The sequence below is a fragment of the Odocoileus virginianus genome, unplaced genomic scaffold (assembly GCF_023699985.2).
Source record: "Odocoileus virginianus isolate 20LAN1187 ecotype Illinois unplaced genomic scaffold, Ovbor_1.2 Unplaced_Scaffold_8, whole genome shotgun sequence".
NCBI classification, from domain to species: domain Eukaryota; kingdom Metazoa; phylum Chordata; class Mammalia; order Artiodactyla; family Cervidae; genus Odocoileus; species Odocoileus virginianus.
Genome location: NW_027224270.1, coordinates 995,928 through 1,018,222, shown reverse-complemented (window position 1 = coordinate 1,018,222; position 22,295 = coordinate 995,928). Strand labels below are relative to the sequence as shown.

Here is a 22,295-nt window from a genome sequence, read left to right as displayed (position 1 = left end):
GTTCTGATAATACAGAGTCTGAGTAAGGAAGTGCAGCAGTTGAAACTGTCATAGGATGCAATATCCAGTGGGTCTACTCCGGAATGTTATTTGACAATATCTACTGAAGTTGAACCTTCACACTTACACCCAATAACCCCAAACGTCCATTCCACTTTATGCCCCTATAAACTCATACACACACACTGCACAAAACGGGCAATGCAGTGTCACCTGTAATAACCCAAAGCTGAGAGCAACCCAGGTGTCCATCAACAACAGAGTGGATAAACGGTGGTATGTTTACCAACTTTACATGATACATGTTACATGTAACACATAACAGTAGATGAATTTCAAAAATATAATGTGCAGAAAAAAAAAAGTGAGACACAAAACAACACATATTTAAGATTCCCTTCTCATAAAATTCAAAGTCAGGCAACACAAATCACGAAGACACAACAGAGAAGAGTGGGATGGGGGTGGGGAGGAGGGAGGCCCAGCAAGAAGGGGACAGACACACAGCCTGGGCTGACCCGCCGACAGACGGCAGAGACCCACAGAGAACGGTAACGCAACCATCCTCCAGTTAGAAACGAAAAACAGAAGTGACAGTGATGGTTACTCTTGTAGGAACTGGTAACGACTTGGAAGGCTAGAGACGTCCTACATATTGGATAGTGGTTACATGGTGGTTTTGTTTTTTTCCTTCAAATGAAGTATATTTGGTTTACAATGTTATGCCAATCTCTGCTATACAACACTGTGACTCAGTTATATCTCCTTTTCAATATTACATGGGTGTTTTAAAACTTGAAAATATTCTCTGTATACTTAATGGTCTGTGCACTCCTATGTACATGATACATTAACTTTTCAAATTACTTTAAAGATTTTTCTAGTGGGCAAAGGAGGAAACAGGTGAAATACTAAAGACAGGATTAAATTCTTCAGAGTCATGCAGTGGATCCTTCTGCAGACCTCAAAACTATTCCCCAAGAAGGTGTATTTATAGAGATATATACACACACTCCTCTAATCAACTGTCCCTATATGCACTTTCTCTTGGAGGAAAGTACAGAGATGATTTAAATACAATTTCAATACTTAAAGTTTATATCATGGTTGAAATTCAGTTTTAACTATCTTGAATCACCATGATATTTTATTTAAGCTTATTCATCTGTTCAGTATTATGTAATTTTCCTTAATAAGCTTGAATTTATTTTCCACAGCTAATACCACTTTCTCTCTACTGTATTTTCACAGTATTTTACTGTCTAAAGTCCTGTCTGTGAATATAACACACTTGTTGGATAATTAGCTTTCTCATATGGGGTCCAATACATGACTCTTGCTCAAGTCCTCACTCATGCAACCTGTCTGTTAAAACACTTATGAGATGAGTACAATTGGAATGTGTCTGGATATATGATATTACCGTTCATCTTTTAGATGTGATAATGGTATTATGATCATTATTTTTCCACAATGTCCTTATCATTCGGATACATAATGAAATGGTTATAGATAAAAACACATGCCCTCTGAGATTTGCTCCGCAATTCCAGAGGAGTGAGATGACAGTGGCACACAGCGGAAACAAGGCTGACCTTGAACTGATGCATGACCTTGAACTGATGTATGACCTTGAATGCTGTAGCTGAGTCATGGGTATTGGGAAGCAGTGGGGGGTTGGGGGAGGAATTTATGCTATTCTCAAAATTTTAGGGTGCATTTTAAATTTTCCGGAGGGGGAGAAAAAGCAAGAATGACAGACGAATGATTAATTTTAGAAGACTTCTCATCTAAGAAAAATGCGAGTGTAGTTTCTGGATACGACATTTGTTTGCAAAATTCTTGATATGTGCGTCTCCATCTGCCAGTCACACTACTAAATCACAGGAAGCAATTGAGAGAAATAGCAAAGTTTCAGCGCTAGTAGGAAAACAGGACATCACTGGAAAATGAACATCACAACTTAGTAGGTATGTGTTTTCAACCACATAAAGTAATGCCTCTTTAATCCTCAATGAGTGGTAAGAAAGGGATAACTTTAGAAATGGAACTGTAATGTAAGATAATTTTCCCCTTCAGGAATTACACTTTTACAGAAGAACTACATATTCTAAGAAATAGCAGGATGCGGGACAAAGAAACAAAGGCTGTTGTGTCTCAGCCTCCTTTAATAATGAAGGTTCACCTTCAAATACAGCATCATGATAAAGTATGTTCTCATTACCTTAACATTATACTGAGAATGAGAATTCATATAATCAAAAAGCAGCTGGTAATTCTTGAACTGATGATCCCATTCGGTGCGTTCAGTGTAGCGGAAATCATCTCCCAGCGGAGCCAGGACAACTGTGGTACGGAAAAGCTTTGACTTCTTCCGATACTGGTCCAGAAGCATCTCGGCCCTGCAACAGGAAAAGGAGTGCTACTAACAACGGTGGGGCCGCTCATCACAAAGTGCGCTGTAGTAAAATAAAGTATCACACACTCTGCCCATATCCTAGTTTAGCGTGATTTACAAGGCAGGTTTTTTTTTTAACTACTATACTCATTTTTATTATCCCTTTAAAATATTCATAAATTCTTTTCAGAGGGAAAAACCCCATAGCTTTTCAATGGAATATCCTTAGAGAAATAAAGTCACATGACAGCTTTGGCATACAAGGACTGACGGCATCAGTGCCCTCCTAAAGGTCAGCCACAGAGACTGACTTCCAGGTAGCCTGCGTCATAAAATAATTTATTCCAAGAAGATAGGATTTCTCATCTACACGAACTCTGAAACTTGCTTTGACTTAATATCCCTTTCTCTAACTTAATCTAAAATTGCCTAATTAAACATGAAGTTATTCTGAATGAAGCCAATTACAGAACCATATTTCCTTTTCTAAAGGAAGAAAACCAACTCAGTCGACATCTTCCATCAATAACCTGAGTATCTGTTACAGTGTCCTTCACACTGATCAACAGATACAGCTAAGGAGCTTCATGAGCTCTTTTGGTTTCTAGCTCTCTGGGCCCTAACTGATGACGCAAAAGGACAGCTAAATACAATGTGCTGATAAGCTTCTATATTTCATTCACTTATACTTTGTAGAAAGCCTTTTGGGAGACGCTGAACTTGGGCCCCGTTTGCGAAAGGCTGGGAACACAAAGTCAGAGGAAGAGCTTCTGAAAGTGAAGTGAATCAGCAGAGGGACCTTGAGGGGTTCCCCATGCTTCCAGTGCCAGAGCTGAAAAACAGTGACAGATGACAAGTGTGCTTTTCTACTCAGTGTTCCAATTTTCACTTCCAGGATTATCCAGAAGTAGATTCTAATTCATGATATAAAAATTTATGAAGAAATCTCAAAGAACATCAACGATGGAAAGAGGCATTTTACACAAACTATGAAAAAACATTGAACTAAAGTTAGAATCTCATATGCTCTTTTTATATTGATGGTCTCTGAAATTGTTCTTCAAATATTAAATTAGCCAAAGTTTAATAAGTTGGTGAGTAAAATACAACCATAATATTCTTACTTAACATATAATACTTAGTTTCCTGAGATAGCCATTCAACATAGAACTTAATTTTTACTAGTAATTTACTAATAGTCCATATTTTCCAAAAAACAATTTTAAATTATTACTTATAATTAAAAGGCACACATACAATGAGATTAATCGCACAGGAAGATGTATAAGACCTAAAGAAATAAGAGGAAAAATATGTACATAAATCACAGATATAAGATAAAGTATAAATGAGCATCGAGCTAGATCCTCCAGGCAAGCAGCACAAAAACGCATCCCAAGGCTTACGACTAGATACACCACGCTTTGCATGTATATGTGTGAGACACAGAAGAGGAAAGCAAGGACAGACTCCAGCGAAGTGCCTTTTCTACACAGCAGCCATCCCGACTCGCACGCTCTTGCTCAGAGAGCGTCAGCGCGGGGAAAGCCAAGGAACCGCAGTGCCAACCTGCTGGGGGTGGACGCTCGCTACACACGACAACTTGGTGACAAACGCACTGACCAGCTTCACAGGCAAAGGCATGCCGCTGCAACTCGCTCTGCACTTATTCTGCCAGGTAAGAAAGGGCAACTTGACTGGAACAAACATCAAATCACCTGACATGTAAATCATTACCATACGTAAAATACACAGTGAGTGAGCTACCAGTTGCTCAGCTGTGTCCAGCTCTTTCTGAGCCCACCAGGCTCCTCAGTCCACGGGATTCTCCAGGCAAGAACACTGGAGTAGGTAGCCACTCCCTCCTCCGGGGACCCTCCTGCCCCAGGGACTGAGCCCCAGTCTCCCGCACTGCAGGCAGACTCACCACCATCTGAGCCGCCGGGACAGCCCAGATTACATGGTACTGGAGCCAGACCAAACTGGATAGAGAATGGAGTTTCTCTCTCTTCACAGCAGAGAAACCTGATAAGCTGAACATACTGAATATATCGCCTGTACATTATAGCTAAAAGTCATTTTCTTTAAGGTATTAAAAAATCCAGTGCCATTAAGCTGGAATGCCCATGTTTGATCTCTGAACATCACAAGGAAGGTGACATCTGCATGGGAATACCCAGCAGAGCTAAGACTTCAAAACTTATAAGCTAAACAAACAAACAGACAATCTATGTAAGCACTATACAGATTCATTCATCTCTACGTCCCTGGTGCCTGGAAGCCCTTTCAGAATCACTGGGACTGACTGAACACAGGTGTGTTCTGAGTGGGGTGGGGGAGGGGTGTTGGTATCTTTGAAGGGCTCCACAACCATCAACAGGATTGCACAGAATGACTCTCAGGCACTCTCAGCAGCACCAGAAACAGAAAAAGCGGGGCCTCGAACCATCTACGGGTGCGCGGGAATTCCCCGAGCTAGCCTGCAAGAAGTCTCCTGGTGCCCCTGACCACTGGAGTAAGAGGAGGCGTGCAAACCGCATTTAGCAGCAAACAGCTGTTCTCCCGAGAAGGCAGGCAGGGATCCCCCACCCTGACAACCCACCAGCACCCCTCTGCTACATAATGCGCTGGATTATCCTCTTACGGCTTTAAGAAGACTGCCGTGCTAAGATACTTTTATGTCTGCCACAGTGAGAGGTTCACACTGGAATATTTCCCTTGTGGCCACAAGGACTCACTCAGTGCAAGGAGACCCAAATCGTATCTTCATCCTCACACACACGTTTTTAAAAACAGATTTTACTGAGCACAGAGCAACAATCTTGCTTTATCTAAAAGGCTATATTATTTTTCTAGCAGAGTTGAGTGGCTTATATTACAACACAGTGTTTTATTTTAGTGTATTACATACCATTAATTTTACAGTGAAGAAATTAAACTTTTAAAAGCAGCAGAATTAGAAGTATAGGTAGCTCGGTTTAATGAGATGCTTCCATCTTTAGGACAGTTTTCTTCTACGAAAAAACAACTAATTCGTTTCCTGATTTTAATTAACAATTTTTAGGAATAAATATTCCTAATTAAAGTTTCCAGTAAGTCAAAAATGTCAGAAAAATGCAAAGACATGATCATCAGAGCTGGGCAGCATTCATTATTACTAAAATTGTTATTAAGGGAACAGATAATTACACTCTTTATGTGATCCATTTCAATAAATGTGTTTTTGCAATTGGGTTGCTTTTCTTACCAATTTATACCATAGAGACCATCAGTTTTATTATCAACAAAAGTATATGAAATCAATCAAACACAGTAGGAAGCTTTTATAACAAAAGCAAAGCAGATCATAGTAACAGTGTATAACAGACTATCCACCATACACTCATCTACTATTGTTCACTTTCCATTAAGTTATAACACAGAAGACAAACAGGCAAGGCGCTGGCATTTTTCAGCTGCTTTAAATGTCGTTTCAATGAATGCCTTGAGTAAGGATAATATTGGCTACCAAAGCCCATTTATGCAACTCTTCAGCAACAAGGCACTAATGCTTACTTGTTCAAGATGCTGACTTATTAAATGCATATTTTCATACCTGTTCTGGAGATTCCCAGGATATATTGTTTCTGGGGGGACTCCCCAGGGACAACCATATCTGCCTCCAGGAAGCCGTTTGAAATCAAACTGGCAGCATATTTTAGGATCAGGTCCACAAGTGTGGGGGATGTCATAACTGTAGAAGGGCATCATATGGCAAAAAATATCTGTGACTGATCCCAGATCTACAACAAAGAGCAACAGACGTGTGTAAATTTACAGATTTCATCCCCAAACTTTCAAAACGCCAGCGCTTTACACACATGCAGTGCAAGCGCCATCCTAAAGCAACAACCCCTCTACTAGTACACACACCCCAGCAGCATTCAATGCCCACCGGCCAGAAGGATGATACCTGCATCTCAGTCTCTACCTACATCTTCTGTCTAAACTTAACTGAAACAGTAACGCCCCATCCTAAAGCAGCATCTGCTGACCTGGAAGGATATAAATGAGCAGAGGTTACAACCAGCTCATCCAAAGTTGCGCCTGCCATATCTGCGTCTCCCTCGGGGAAGCGGGACCCTGAGAGGGCCCCTTAGCTGCAGAGCCCGGAAGAAGACAAGAAGGCAGTAAAACCGGGAACTGGGAGAGCAAGAGACAGAGAGGGGAGGGCCCGTGAAAACACTGGGGAAGCACTGTGCTGCAGTAATGAGAAGTGAGCGCGCTCAGGAGAGTCTGTGGAGGGCCCCTTACCAATGAAGGGCCAGTCTGGCTGCTCTCCTTGGAGGCAGAGGAAAAGTAAAAATAATTTTCAAAAGCAAAGAGAAGAATGAAAGCAAACAAAAAAGATACAGAAAACGAGTACTGGTTCCCAACACAGAATTGTTTTTAACTGAAACCTCAATGCCAGTATGTGTTGACATCACTGCCCTCGAGAGGTCAGAAGCCTCCCACAAAGTAAGACTGGAGGGCTTTAATAAGAGTTAAAAGTGGCTATTTTTTTTTAAACTCTGACCTGTAAATACCTCTTCTTCTCTACATACAGCTCTCCAGTTCTCAGCAATGTATTGCTTTTATACGAGACAGACAACAAGAAAAAACAAACAAGCACCATACACATTTAAAAAACTTGAAAACAACTGCTTCATTAACAACCAGAACAAAGAAAGCAGCTCACCTTAACTCCAAAACACCATTTTCAAGCAACATGTCCAAATACATTGGGTAGGTCCACCACACTATTTAGCAGCTCATTTACACACTTCAGTTTATCTGCTGCAATTGGTGGTGTTAGTCTTTTATCAAATTAGACTATAATTTTACAGGCAAGGATGTTTCCTATATTTCTTCTTAGCATAGTATTAAGTACATAAAAGTATTAATTTTATGCCAACTGATATTCATAAGCAATTTGAACGTAAGCAATAGTTTAAGTAGGGTTTCCTCCAATAAATAATCCTTTTTCTAAAAATATTAATATGCTACTAAGCATCTGGTAAATATAGGATGCAATCCCCCACAAGCTCCTCTTTTCCCTACAGGTCCAGTTTTCCAGGATAATAAGTCAGGCAGTTAATGTGTTTCCTTTTGAAAAAACAGCAGCGCACATGAGAAAGATACTGTCTAAATTTATAAACGATGCTACTGAAACACTTAATGAGGGTCTAGACCACACAGAGAAGCGAGTATGATGAATGCAGTAATGGCTGAACAGTTTTCATAATGAAACCCTTTTTTCAGATGAAATTTTACTGACAACTTGATACAGTTGGCAGCAGGTACTATAGGTTAGGGGGCCTAGTCTTTGGAAGAGCCCAGAACTGGGTTTAGATCTAGGCTTTGTACCTATTACCTGTATGATTTTTGGCAAACGGCTTCTCATTTTTGGCAAATGCCTCCACTTTTTCACCATTTAAAAGGCCCTATAATAATAGAATCCAACTTAACAATGATTGCAAAGGCTCAATGACAGAGTGAACATAAAGCGTGTAACACGACGCACGTCATAGGACTCAATAAATAGAAACATGTAAGCAGCCAAGGTGCTCTGAACTGCCTGGGGCTGGGAAAGGCAGAGGCCTCCCAGGAGGCCCACTTCCTGCCGCCCCTCCTCCAGGAGAGCTGGGGAAGCACATCCCTGGGTGCCTGGGGAAAACAAGCGACGCAGGACAGAGGACAGCTGTGCCAGGAGGGCAAGGTGCAGGGTTTCAAGGGCAGCTCTAACCAGACACACAGACAGGAGGGGCAGAGGGAAGAAACTCTGGCAGAATGTATGACTGGATAGCGGTTCTAAAGGGGTTTCCCAGCGACTCAGTGGTAAAGGATCAGCCCGCCACGCAGGAGACGCAGCAGAGCCACAGGTTCGATCCCTGGGTCAGGAAGATCCCCTGGGGAAGGAAATGGCAATGCACTCCAGGACTCTTGCCTGGAAAACTCTATGGACAGAGGAGTCCAAAAGGCTACAGTCCATAGGGTCGCAAAAAAGTCCGACATGACTTCGCAACTAAATAAACATCAGTTCTAATGCAATCAACTTTGTGGTAAAATGGGCGCATTTTAAAATAGAATCAAATGAAACAATCTACCATGTTCTATAGATAAATTTTTTTTACCAATGCTTGAAAGACTCCTGACACAATTACATTGAAAAAATAATTATGTATATCTTTAAGCAATCTGATTCTCAAGACTGACAAGTTGAATAAAACCTGTAACAGCAAGAGGTCATAACCCCTGTGAAATAATATCTAGGTCAAGTAAGATCTTCCACTTTCACCTAACCCTACATACCCCAATTTTGTCTCCAAAAAAACTCCAGTGTTTTATGCAATGCAAAATGTTTTTTAACTGCATAGTGAACTCTCTGAATAAGCATGTGAGAAAATCCAGCGCGTTTCAGAAGATAAGCCATCGTTGGTGAATGTCCAAACGGATCGATAGCCCAACCAGACCGAGGTTTCACTCCTGTCGACAAAGAAAATAAGTGTCATTTTTTAAATTGATAAATGAAGAAGTCACAACACATTCAGACCCACCCGAGCGCCCTGGTCTCCTGGTTCCAAGATAAAGTGCTGCCCAGACCACCCCTGTGAGACTCCCTGCAAGGCCGCCGAGAGGAGGGCTCTGCCCGGGCGGTCCTCCCAGGCAGGGACCCAGGCTGGAAGGGGGCCGGCCGGAGCGAGCGCGGGAGCTCTGCCATCTGACAGAGGCTAGGAAGCTGCTGCAGTCAGCGGAGCCAGAGAAACACACAGGACCGAGGCACCGCACGCCCGGAGCCGACAGTCCTGCCTTCTGTGGGGCTGCAGAGTCCTGCAGCCTGCTCTCACACAACACGCAAAGCCAAGCCGAGTCACTGCAACTTGTCCTCTCCAATCCCGACACCAGGGGGTTCCAGGCTGCCTTTCACGCTGTACGACAGCGCCAAGTCACGCAATACAGTGGCAGAACTGGTCAAAATGACTGTGCTGGTGTGTCGTTACACATCTCACGGCATCCTGATGCTGGCACTTGCTATCAAGAAGGAATCAATAGAATTTTTCACACCTGACTCACACCAATTCTGGTAAAGGACTAAAAACATACCTCAATTTCACAGAGGATAACCTATAAAAAATCAACATAATAAATGCACAGGTTAGAATTAATGAAATAAGATTATTCATTGGGCAGTATGCAAATATTTTATTTATTCAGGATTCTCAAAGAAGGCTTCTATATGCTACCTATACACAGACATAATTAATCTAACTGCGCATTTTTTTCACTCAAACACCTATTTAGCACTTTCCATGTACCGAAGGCTTGGAAAGGCCCTAGGACTACACACGAGTTAATCTTGACCCTGATTACAGTGTAGAGATGACCACACAGGCGTTCACACAGAGTAACAGAAAGAGAACAGAGAGGAAGCTGCAGATACTGAAGACGAAGCCACAGCAGAGGCGGCCGAGAAGGCACAGCTGCGCTGTCGGAGAACCCAGAGCGGGCCAGAACTCAAAGGCTGCCGTACAAAGCTTGCCCACTGCACATACGTGATTCACCTCCAAAAAATTATAAAGAAATCTTGAACCTATTTAGTAATTTGGGGGCTTTTGTGGTGGCATAGGTTTAGCAATTCTGAAACTTTCATGAATTCCAAGACTGAGCAAATGAATTAGATTAAAGTAGCCAGGTTTTATATTTTGAGAGAAGGAACTACAAAATAGTTCCTGTAAATCTGAGAGTAGAATGGACCCTATGATACTGAGTTGAAACAGGAGGTAATAATACTTACTTATGAATAAGTATACAAAAAACATATATGTATATATATTTAAACAAACTATACATATATGTGCATGTTTGTCCACACACGCATCTCCCAGCTCACAGCACTAGGAAGGCCTAGATGCAGTGATACTTCAGTATCAACTAGCAGAACTTTGCTCCTAGATTTTGACCTCTAAATGCTATGCTCTATAAAAAATAACCTCAAAGAAACAGCTTATTTCAGAGCTGGGACTGGGAAAGTACAAGATAACCCTAGAACAGATTCTTTGGGGCATAAAGTAAAGAAATAGCCAAAGAGTCATGGAAACACATTACACAAAAATAAATCAGGAGATAGCTTGAAGGGTCTTCCATTGGCCAAATGTGGGACAACTGGGGCAGCAAGATAAAGAATAGTAGTACTGGACTAGAACCCACTGAATAAAATAAAACGCACAAACTCACAAATAAGAAATAAAAAAGAAAGCTCTTCCTTTTAGTAAAATGCTAACAAATAATGAGGTCTTCCCTGGCTCAGCAGTAAAGAATCACCTGCTAATGCAGGAGATGTGGGTTTGATCCCTGGGTCAGGAAGATCCCTTGGAGAAGGAAATGGCAACCCACTCCAGTATTCTTGCCTGGGAAAGCCCATGGACAGAGGAGCCTGGTGGGCTACAGTCCATGGGGTCACAGAGAGTCAGACGGAGCAACTAAACAACAACAGAACTAACAGTTACAGAAGGAAGAGTGGAGTTAGAAAGTCAGCAACAGATCCTACAACTGAGATACTGATGTTTGATGAGGACTCTTACCTGTTCTCAGTGTGTCCCCCACAAAGGGGGGATGTAAAGCGCAGGGAAGAAACTTAAGACATGACTGATCACAGACAGCAGCACTAACATGGGAACAAAGAGATGGCATGTACTTTCTGATAAGATGCACTGAACCCACAGAAAATAACAGCGGTGATATTCTAGGAGAATAAATAGATTTGGTTATACTACGCAGATGGATCAGACAATAAATGATCTGGAGCTAATGATAAGGGAAAAAACTCAAACTGAGAGATGTTTTACAACAGAAGTCTGACCTCCTCAAAAATATCAAGGTTAAGAAATCCAGAGAAAGGCTGAGGGAGTGTTCCAGGTTAAGGAGACAGAAAGACGTGACAACTAGAGGTCATACATGACCCTGGTCTGGGAGAGGAATAAACAGCAGCTTCTATTGAAGAATATTACTAAGACAATTGACAAAATTTGAATATACTGTGAACTAGATTGTGGTATCATTGTTAACACTCCTGATTTGAAAACTATTTTCTGCTTATCTAAGAAACCATCTCTGTTTCTTAGGAAATAACACAATGAAATACTGAGAGATGAAGGGACAAGATGTCTCCCACTTACTGTCAAATTGTTCAAAAAAAACACGCATGTGAATCTAACTAGCCATCCCTTGGTATCCAAGGGAGATTGGTTCCAGGACTCCTAAAGGAACCAAAATCCTTGGATGTCAAGTTCCTTATATAAAATGGTATTATATTTGCATATAACCTACACACATCCTATTGCATATAGGCATACCTCAGAGATATTGAGGATTTACTTCCAGACCACTGCAATAAAGAGAGTATCGCAATAAAATGTTACCCAGTACATATAAAAGTTATGTTTACATAGTCTATTAAGCGTACAAGAGCATTATGTCTAAAAAGCTGTACATACTTCAGTTAAAAGAAACTATATGCAGAGAATAGAGAACCCGTGCACTGCTGGTGGGAATGTAAGTTGGTACAGTCACTATAGTAAACAGTACAGAAAATTCTGGAAAAATTAAAATGAGAACTACCATATGACCCAGCAATTCCACACCTGGGAATTAATCTAAAGAAAACAAAAACACTAATTTGAAAAGATGCATGGACCCCCACATTCACAGCAGCATTATTTACAGTAGTCAAGATACCAAAGCAACCTAAGTGTCCGTAAGTGGATCAGTGGATGTATACATACCCACACATGTACATATACACACATACATATAGGTATGTATACACACAAATATACAATAGGACCCTATTCAGGCATATAAAAGAACGAAATCATGTCATTGTTGACAACATTTATCAGGCTTGAGGCTATTTTCCCTCCAAAATAGACAGAGAAAGACAAAAATGTATGATTTCACTTACATGTGGAAGCTAACAAATAAATGAACAATAAGACAGAAATAGAGTCATAGATACACAGAATAAACAGGTGGTTTCCAGAAGGGAGGAGACTGGCAAGAAGAAAGAAATAGGTGAGGGAGATTAAGAGGCACAAACTTCCAGCTGCAAAATAAGTCATGTGATTCCATATTTGAAATGTATGGAAATAAGAGTCACAATGTTGTATATACATAACGTTGCAGATAAACTATACTTCAAAAGCAGCAAACTCAAAGAAAAAGAGATCAGATCTGCGGTTAGCAAAGGTGGGAGTGGGAGAAGAAGGGACTGAATGAAGGTAGTCAAAAGGTGCAAGCCTCCAGGTACAAGATATGTAAGCACCAGGAATGTAACGCTGCAGGCCAGTTAAGTCCGATCCTTCACAACCCAAGGGTCTGCTGTGCGCCAGGCTCCTCCGTCCCCGCCTCTCCCCCAGACTCTGCTCACACCCATGTCCATCGAGTTGGCAACGCGATCTAGCCACCTTGCCCCCTGCCGCCCTTCTCCTGCCTTCAGGCTTCCCCAGGGTCAGCGCTCTTCCAGTGAGTCGGTCAGCTTCCCTTGCGGCTCAGTGGTGAAGAACTCGCCAGCCAGGGCAGGAGATGTGGGCTCAGTCCCTGGGTCAGGAAGATGCCCTGGAGGAAGAAACGGCAGCCCACTCCCACTGCCTGGGAAATCCCATGGACGGAGGGGCCTGGTGGGTTACAGTACATAGGGCTGCAAGAGCCGGATGTGACTCGGCGACTAAACAAGAAAGAGTATCAGCACTTTGACCAACCTCGCAACCAGTGTGCAGGAGTGTAAGTGCGCCACAATCAACGCAGCGACACTGCTGCGTGTCACACATGGAAGCTGTGCAGAGAGGTAAATCTCAAGGGTGCTCCTGACAAGAAAAACTCCTCTTCTGTTTATTTTCTATCTGTATCACATGACACGTTCGCTAAACTTACTGAGATCATCTTTTCATGACGTATGTAAGTCAAGTCATATACTGTATACCTTAGACATAAATAATTCAGTACCTCAATCATACCTATCAGTACCTCAATCATACCTAATAAAACTTGGAAGAGAAACAGAACAAAGTAAACCTTCGTTGCTAAGATTGTAGCCACCCTCTGAGCCTTCTCCACGTCTTGCTACTTTTGCAGTAGTGAAAGATCACTGATCGCAGCTCTCACCCTAACAAGTGTAATAACAATGAAAAGTCTGAAACACTGCTAGAATTACCAAAATGTGACAGAGACACAAAGTGAACAAAGGCTGTCGGAATAATGACGCCAACAAACTTGCTCAACAGGGCTGTGACAAGTCCTCAATCCATAAAAAAACCTAGTATCTGTGAAGCATGGTAAAGTAAGGTATGCTTGTGATTTAACTCATATCCAGATTACACATAATATTTAAAACAATATAAGTGCTATGCAAATAGTTATAAATACAATGTAAATACTATTAGGATGGTGCAAAACTAACTGCTGTTTTGCATTCTTGAACTTTGCCCATTTGATACTGGAATACATTCTTAAATGTTGTTATGTTATTATTTTAATGCGCATTTCCTGCTTTACATTTTTGCTAATAACTTATTACTTGCTGTTTGTTTTATATGTTTTTGTTTGTTTGTTTGTTTTATATGTATTTTAAATGATGTGAGACAAAAAGCAAATCTGAACTCTTGTTCAAGTTCAAAATGGGTCATAAAGCTGCAGAGACAACTCACAAGTTCAACAATGCATCTGACGCAGGAACTGTTCCTCAGCGTTCAGTGCGGTGGTTCAACAGGTTCTGCAAAGGACACGGCGGCTGGACGTGGGAAGCCGACAGTGACCAGCTTGGAGCAGGTGTCAGAGCTGACCCTCTTACAGTTACCCGAGAAGGGGCCAGAGAACTCGGCACCAACCATGCTACGGTCCTCTGGCACTGAAGCAAACTGGGAAGGTGAAAAAGCTCAGTAAGTGGGTAACTCATGAGCTGACCACAAATCAAAAAAAAAAAAAAATCTTTTTTGAAGTGTCATCTTCTCTTATTCTACACAACAAACTATTTCTTGATCAGACTGGATGGGCAAAGGCAAGTATGACCACCGGTGAAGACCAGCTCAGCGGCGGGCTGAGAAGTGCCAGAGCGCTTTCCCAAAACATCGAAAACAGGGTCACGGTCACTGTTTGTGCAACTGCTGATGGTCTGACACACTACGGCTTTCTGAATCCCCGCAAAACCGCTACTTCTGAGAAGCATGCTCAGCAAATCTGTGAGAGACACCAGAAACTCCAATGCCTGCAGCCAGCACTGGCCGACAGAAAGCACCCAGTTCTTCTCCACAACAAGGCCTGATCGCACGTCACACAACTCACGCGTCAAAAAGTTGAACACATTGGACTCTGAAGTTTTGCCTCATCTGCCATATTCACCTGACCTGTTGCCAAATGACTCCACTTCGTCAAGCACCACGATAACTTTCAGCAGGGAAAACGCCTCCATAACCAGCAGAATAGAGTGCTTTCCAAGAGTTCATCAAATCTCGAAGCACATATTTTTATGTTACAGGAATAAATAAACTTATCATTGGCAAAAATGTGTTGATTGTAATGGTTTCTATTTTGATTAATAAAAATGTGTTTGACAAAGACAGAAATATAGATCAATGGAACAGAAGAGAAAGCCCAGAGATAAATCCACGAACCTATGGTCACCTTATCTTCGACAAAGGAGGCAAGGATATACAATGGAAAAAAGATAACCTCTTTAACAAGTGGTGCTGGGAAAACTGGTCAACCACCTGTAAAAGAATGAAACTAGAACACTTTCTAACACCATACACAAAAATAAACTCAAAATGGATTAAAGATCTAAATGTAAGACCAGAAACTATAAGACTCCTAGAGGAGAACATAGGCAAAACACTCTCCGACATAAATCACAGCAGGATCCTCTATGACCCACATCCCAGAATTTCAGAAATAAAAGCAAAAATAAACAAATGGGACCTAATGAAACTTAAAAGCTTTTGCACAACAAAGGAAACTATAAGCAAGGTGAAAAGACAGCCCTCAGATTGGGAGAAAATAATAGCAAACGAAGCAACAGACAAAGGATTAATCTCAAAAATATACAAGCAACTCCTCCAGCTCAACTCCAGAAAAATAAATGACCCAATCAAAAAATGGGCCAAAGAACTCAACAGACATTTCTCCAAGGAAGACATACAGATGGCTAACAAACACATGAAAAGATGCTCAACATCACTCATTATCAGAGAAATGCAAATCAAAACCACAATGAGGTACCATTATACGCCAGTCAGGATGGCTGCTATCCAAAAGTCTACAAGCAATAAATGCTGGAGAGGGTGTGGAGAAAAGGGAACCCTCTTACACTGTTGGTGGGAATGCAAATTAGTACAGCCACTATGGAAAACAGTGTGGAGATTTCTTAAAAAGCTGGAAATAGAACTGCCATATGACCCAGCAATCCCACTTCTGGGCATACACACCAAGGAAACCAGATCTGAAAGAGACACATGCACCCCAATGTTCATCGCAGCACTGTTTATAATAGCCAGGACATGGAAGCAACCCAGATGCCCATCAGCAGACGAATGGATGAGGAAGCTGTGGTACATATACACCATGGAATATTACTCAGCCATTAAAAAGAATTCATTTGAATTAGTTCTAATGAGATGGATGAAACTGGAGCCCATTATACAGAGCGAAGTAAGCCAGAAAGATAAAGACCATTACAGTATACTAACACATATATATGGACTTTAGAAAGATGGTAACGATAACCCTATATGCAAAACAGAAAAAGAGACTCAGATGTATGGAACAGACTTGTGGACTCTGGGAGAAGGCGAGGGTGGGATGTTTCAGGAGAGCAGCATTGAAACATGTATATTGTCTAGGGTGAAACAGATTGCCAGCCTTGGTTGGGTGCATGAGACAAGTGCTCGGGCCTGGTGCACTGGGAAGACCCAGAGGGATTGGGTGGAGAGGGAGGTGGGAGGGGGGACCGGGATGGGGAGTACATGTAAATCCATGGCTGATTCATGTCAATGTGTAACAAAAACTACTGTAATGATGTAAAGTAATTAGCCTCCAACTAATAAAAATTAAAAAAAAAAAAAATGTGTTTGAGCCTAGTTATAATGATTTAAAATTCAGAGTTTGAAACCACAATTACTTTTGCACCAACCTAATATTTAAGCAACTGCCAGGCGTGGCAAATTCAAGTTTTGCTGTTTGGAACTTAGCAGAAAATTTTTTCCCCATTATTTTACATTCATGGTTGGTTGAAACATCAGATGCAGTGTCAGGAAGCATTTAACAAGAGGCTTCCTGTGTGCTGTTCTGGATCTTTCAGGAACCCTGTGGCCCTTATTATTCAGGAATTAAGAGAGGCACGCCTTTCCCGGGGCTGAGGAATCCAGGCATTTCTCATGACGGTGATAAGCACCCTCTTCCTTTTTATGACCCATACGGTAAGAAGTGATGTTTGCAACTCTCTCTTTGATAGGGGTCGCATTATGTTGTCTATATCTGGAACTTTAATCTTTGTCTTTGCTGAGAATAACCACCTGGTAAGACAGTGTATGTGCCCACGCCATGTTGATTAAAACACCTTTGCTCCATCAGAGCTTGGGTCTCCGTGTCTTTCTCTCTTTCCTCTTCTCTCTCTTTCAGGCTAATTCCTTAGAGCGCAGAGGCCCGCTGAGCTCACTTTCTTGCCCGGGGCTCTAAGACCCTCTCGAGAAGGCACCCTGTGCCTTCACCCACTCGAGAGGGCGCCGGTGCCTATGTGCAGCCGCACGAGCGCTAAGAACAGGGCTTTATTCCGCGTAAACCAGGGGATGGCAGCCTCTTTCTCTCTCTCACTTTCTCATCGTCAACTCCGGACCACCAGGTTCCGGTCCATTAAAGGACCAACGATGCAGAACCAGTGAGTATGGAGAGTGAACTATTCAGTATAAACAGGAGTCTTTCCCAAATACTAGCATGCAACTCTTTACAGATTTGAAATTAAACCAAATTAAGCTATAAAATGTGGAGAAGGCAATGGCACCCACTCCAGTCCTCTTGCCTGGAAAATCCCATGGATGGAGGAGCCTGGTGGGCTGCAGTCTGTGGGGTCGCAAAGAGTCGGACATGACTGAGCGACTTCACTTTGACTTTTCACTTTCCTGCATTGAAGCAGGAAATGTCAACCCACTCCAGTGTTCTTGCCTGGAGAATCCCAGCGACAGGAGAGCCCAGTGGGCTGCCGTCTATGGGGTCGCACAGAGTCGGACACGACTGAAGCGACTTAGCAGCAGCAGCAGCAAGCTATAAAATGATTCAGGCTGATGTATGGCAAAAACCACCACAATGCTGTAATTATCCTTCAATTAAAATGATTTTTTTTTTTAAAACGGAGTATATATTGTCCAGGGCTTCCCTGGTGGCTCAGAGGGTAAAGCGTCTGCCTACAATGCGGGAGACCTGGGTTCAATCCCTGGGTTGGGAAGATCCCCTGGAGAAGGAAATGGCAACCCACTCCAGTATTCTTGCCTGGAGAATCCCATGGACAGAGGATCCTGGTGGCAGGCTACAGTCCATGGGGTCACAAAGAGTCGGACACAACAGAGCGACTTCACTTCTTCACATGTTGTCCAGAATAACAAGGGCAGAACAAGCTCACAAACAAGAGTAAAAACCGACATGAAAAGTTACAGTGATGTCTGAGATTTTATCATCACCAGTGATCTTTTCCAGTCAAAATCACCTGATAAACAGGATAGAGCAACTTAACCTAGCTGCAACAGATTAAAGAATCCCTGAGATGTCATGACAGAGAAAAGAGAGAATTTTTAAAAACTGATATGGAAGGAGATGAAAGCTACAGAGAGACTTAAGAGGGAAACCAACCCAGTATCCTGCCAGGATTCTTCTTGATATAAGTAAATAATTTTAAAAGGGGATAAATGACAAATTTTAGGGAAAATGCAGTATAAGATAAATCCAAAATTTAAAAAGAGAGCACATATGTCAATAAAACCAGGAAAGATTTTGTGTTTTCATGTAAGAATAAGATTGTTAAAATACATAAAAGTAAAAGCAAGAAAAGTTGCAGGAAATAACCATTAAAAAGAGTAAAACATACCACTTAAGTACTGGCAAATCCAATAGACTTAAAATCAAAACATGAGTAATATGAACAACATAATTAATAAAATTGGATCATTTCAAATATATCTAATATTAGAACTTAAGAGGAGTCAGAGAACAGTTACAAAATGCATATTTTAGGCAGAAGATAACCTTAAAAACTCAAATTTAAAGATTCTAATGATCAGTTTTATATAATAACACTTATAAAAACAGAAATTAACAACCAAAGACTAAATTATTTTAAAAAGTATCCCAAAACCAAATGTAAAAAGTGTCCAAAACAAGCTGCTCCAAACTGTTTAGAAAACATAACTGAGAAGACGACAAGATCCAGTCAAAGCTACAATAAGGAAACTAATATCCTCAGGGGTGTTTACCGAGCTCTACTCCCAGGTGTATATCCAAAACAATGAAAGCTTCTGTCCTCATGAAAACTTACACAAACATGCATTACCCAGAGCAGCTAAAAAGAACAATCTAAATGCCCATTAGCTGAAGGTGAAGAAACAGTGGATAAACAAATATGGTATATCCATACAAGAGGATATTATTCAGTCAGAAAAAGGAATAAATGACTGATACATGCCATGGATAAACCTTGAAAACAGTATGCCAAGTAAAAAAGTTAGTCACAAAAGGCCTCATTGCATGATTCCATTCATGTGAAATGTCCAGAACAGTCAAATTCTGTGTGTGTATGTGTGTGTGTTTGTGTGTGTCTGTGTGTATATGTGTGTGTGTCTGTGTCTCTGTGTGTGTGTGTGTGTGCGTGTGTCCCACTAAGGAGATCACTGGTCACCTGAGCCTAGGACAGAGAAGGAAGGAGTCAGAGAGGGGTGGGACTATTAATAAACAAGAGGTTCCTTCTGGGGATGTTGATCAAGTTCTAAAACAGATGGTAGTTACTGCTACACAACTCTGACAACACCAAAAACTACTGTACACTTTAAATGAGTGAATTTTATGGCATGTAAAATAACAGTTACTTATAATACAAGAAGAAAAAAGTCTATGCTGAACAAAAGAAGTCAGATCCAAAAGTGTTATCCCTTTTTAAATAAGTGAAAATAATCTACAGTGATAGCAACACAGAGCACTTGGCTGCAGGGAGAAATTCGGGGGGTGGGGGAATGAGGGAACTTTCTAGAATGATGAAAACGGGGTTACATGGGTATATATATCTGTCAGAACTCTACAGTTTAGACTTAATATATTGCACTGCATGTCAATTACACATCCATAAAAGCTAAACATAAAGAAAAAATATACAAAACCCACTTACTGCAGTCTTTACAAAATTCTCTTAATGGAAAAAATTTTCAATTCCCTGGAAGACTGTAAAAGGCACCTGGAACAGTTCTTTGCTCAAAAAGATAAAAAGTTTTGGGAAGATGGAATTATGAAGTTGCCTGAAAAATGGCAGAAGGTAGTGGAACAAAATGGTGAATACTTTGTTCAATAAAGTTCCTGATTAAAAAAAAAGTGTCTTTTATTTTTACTTAAAAACTGAAGGAAATTCTTGGCCAACTCAATATTTAAGAAAAGTGACGCTAAGTAGGGGGTCCCTAAGCCCACCCCCAGACTTCTTTATTTAAGAAAACTTTTGGCACTCAACATAAAGTCCCACTCACAGCTGATTTATCATAGTGAAAAGATACAAAGAAAGATGAGCTAACACAAAAGGCACACAGGGCTGGGTCTACAGGAAAGCAGGCCCGAGCTTCTGAGGGCTCGGCGCCGACGAGCCTCCCCGACGGAGGCAGTGACCGCACCAGCGGGCGCTGGCGACACCTGACAGGCGGCCAGCCACAGCCGCTCGCTAGAGGCGGTGCCCGAGCATCCCACTGGGGTCCGGCCACGGGGGCACTCTGTCCAGTTCATACTGTGATTCGACTCCCAGAAGGAAGACAAGTGTTCATCATGTACTACATTGGTTTTACAAGTAGTTTAAACACAGTGAGTCACTCATCACTGAAGAATTCAACTCTTCAGACACCCACCAAAGACCAACTCTGCAAGCAAGGCCCTTCTGAGGAGAGCAGCATCTGAGCTGCCGTGCTAACTCTCCTCAGCACAGGTGTGGTGTCCACAACTCACTCTACGGGAATCACAAGAGTAACCACACGGAAAGAGAAGAAAGGAAAGCAAAAGTGTCAGAATGTTAGTAACTGGTGGGTGTGACTGGGGGCTCTATGGGAGTTCTTTGTAGTACTCTTACAATGCTAATATTTGAAATTATTCCAAAATTAAAAGTCAATATTAATGGGGTGGGGGAGTTTCATTTCTAAGAGAATATTTTTAAAATATTTTAAAATAATATCTAGAAATAATTTCAATTACAAATGTATATTTACTATAAATTACAAAATTGTACTGAGAAATATTTGAACACAATTACACACATGCTGTTTGCTGTTGTTTTGGTCATTAAGTCTTTTGTGAGCCCATGGACTGTAGCCTGCCAGACAGACTCCTCTGTCCATGGGACTTCCCAGGCAAGAATACTGGAGTGGGTTGCCATTTCCTCCTTCAGGGGATCCTCCTGACCCAGGGATCAAACCCACATCTCATGCATTGGCAGGCAGATTTTTCACTACTGAGCCACCAAGGAAGCCCCATACACCACGATGCAGAATGCAAACATCATACATCACAAAGATTTTGATTAGTCCCATGTTCTTATGAGTTGTATGAACTGATTTTATCAATTCAGGATCCTTCTTTCCCTTACAGGACCCATTCACCTGGTTCAAGTGAGGCTGAACCTCAAACCTCTCTTTTCTCGAGACCATTTCCATCAAACGAGCCAGGTCTCAGTGATTTCAGCTCCTATACCTCTGGCCACAATAAACCGACTCAGAAATAAGCGTCTAACCCAAAGCGGGCCAGTTAGATAAGGTATTAATCGCAGACTCCTCCTGTTAGGCTACAAAGACAAGAGTCTTGACTGTCTCTGGCCACTGCACTCACCAGGAGGAGATGCAAAAATAAGCAGGACCAGGAGACAGCACCCACACAACACAGTCCACGTCCCCGGGGCCCAGTCATTGAAGTCTCAATGACAGAACTAGTATTTTCCTCTCCTTTTTTTCCCTTTGCTTAAGCTAGGAAATTAGGTTTTTGCCTTTTATGATCAAGAGTCTTAACTAGTATATGATTAAAATTCCAGTGGAATATTTTTAGGAAAAAATACTAAAATTAATAAACAAAATTGATAATAGGTGAAACAAGGTAGATGATCCTAAGAGTGACCATGCTATACCTATATAGCTGAGTTTATGATCCAAAAAACAGAAATCAATGAAAAATGAATTATTCAATAATAATCAGTCCTAGAAAAATTAATTATTAAAAAAATTTTAAAAACACATCTCACCTTTCCCAAAATGAACTGCCCAAAGTAGTCCACATGAGCTACCAGGGCTTACCTGATATCTCAGCTGATAAAGAATCTGGCTGCAATGCAAGAGACCCTGATTCAATTCCAGGGTCAGGAAGACCCCCTGGAGAAGAGACAGGCTGCCCACTCCAGTATTTCTGGGCATCCCTGGTGGCTCAGATGGAAAAGAATCTGCCTGCAATGCAGGAGACCTGGGTTCGCCCCTGGATTAGGAAGACCCCCTGGCGGAGGCCGTGGCAACCCGCCCCCGGGTTCCCGCCTGGAGAGGCCGCACGGACAGAGGAGCCTGGTGGGCTGCAGTCCGAGGGGCCGCAGAGTCGGGCGCGACTGAGCACAGTCCGTACGACA

General features: G+C 41.7%; 1 protein-coding gene across 1 annotated transcript in view; it reads right to left on the bottom strand.

The window, feature by feature from the left end:
* MAN2A1 (mannosidase alpha class 2A member 1) overlaps positions 1-22,295 on the bottom strand; it is a 197,235-nt gene that overhangs the window by 99,882 nt on the left and 75,058 nt on the right. The window contains exons 6-8 of the mRNA XM_020911732.2: positions 8,729-8,902; positions 5,994-6,180; positions 2,225-2,402 (exon numbers count right to left, since the gene is read on the bottom strand). Coding sequence (XP_020767391.1) covers positions 2,225-2,402; positions 5,994-6,180; positions 8,729-8,902 — 539 coding nt within the window. The remainder of the gene's footprint in view (positions 1-2,224; positions 2,403-5,993; positions 6,181-8,728; positions 8,903-22,295) is intronic.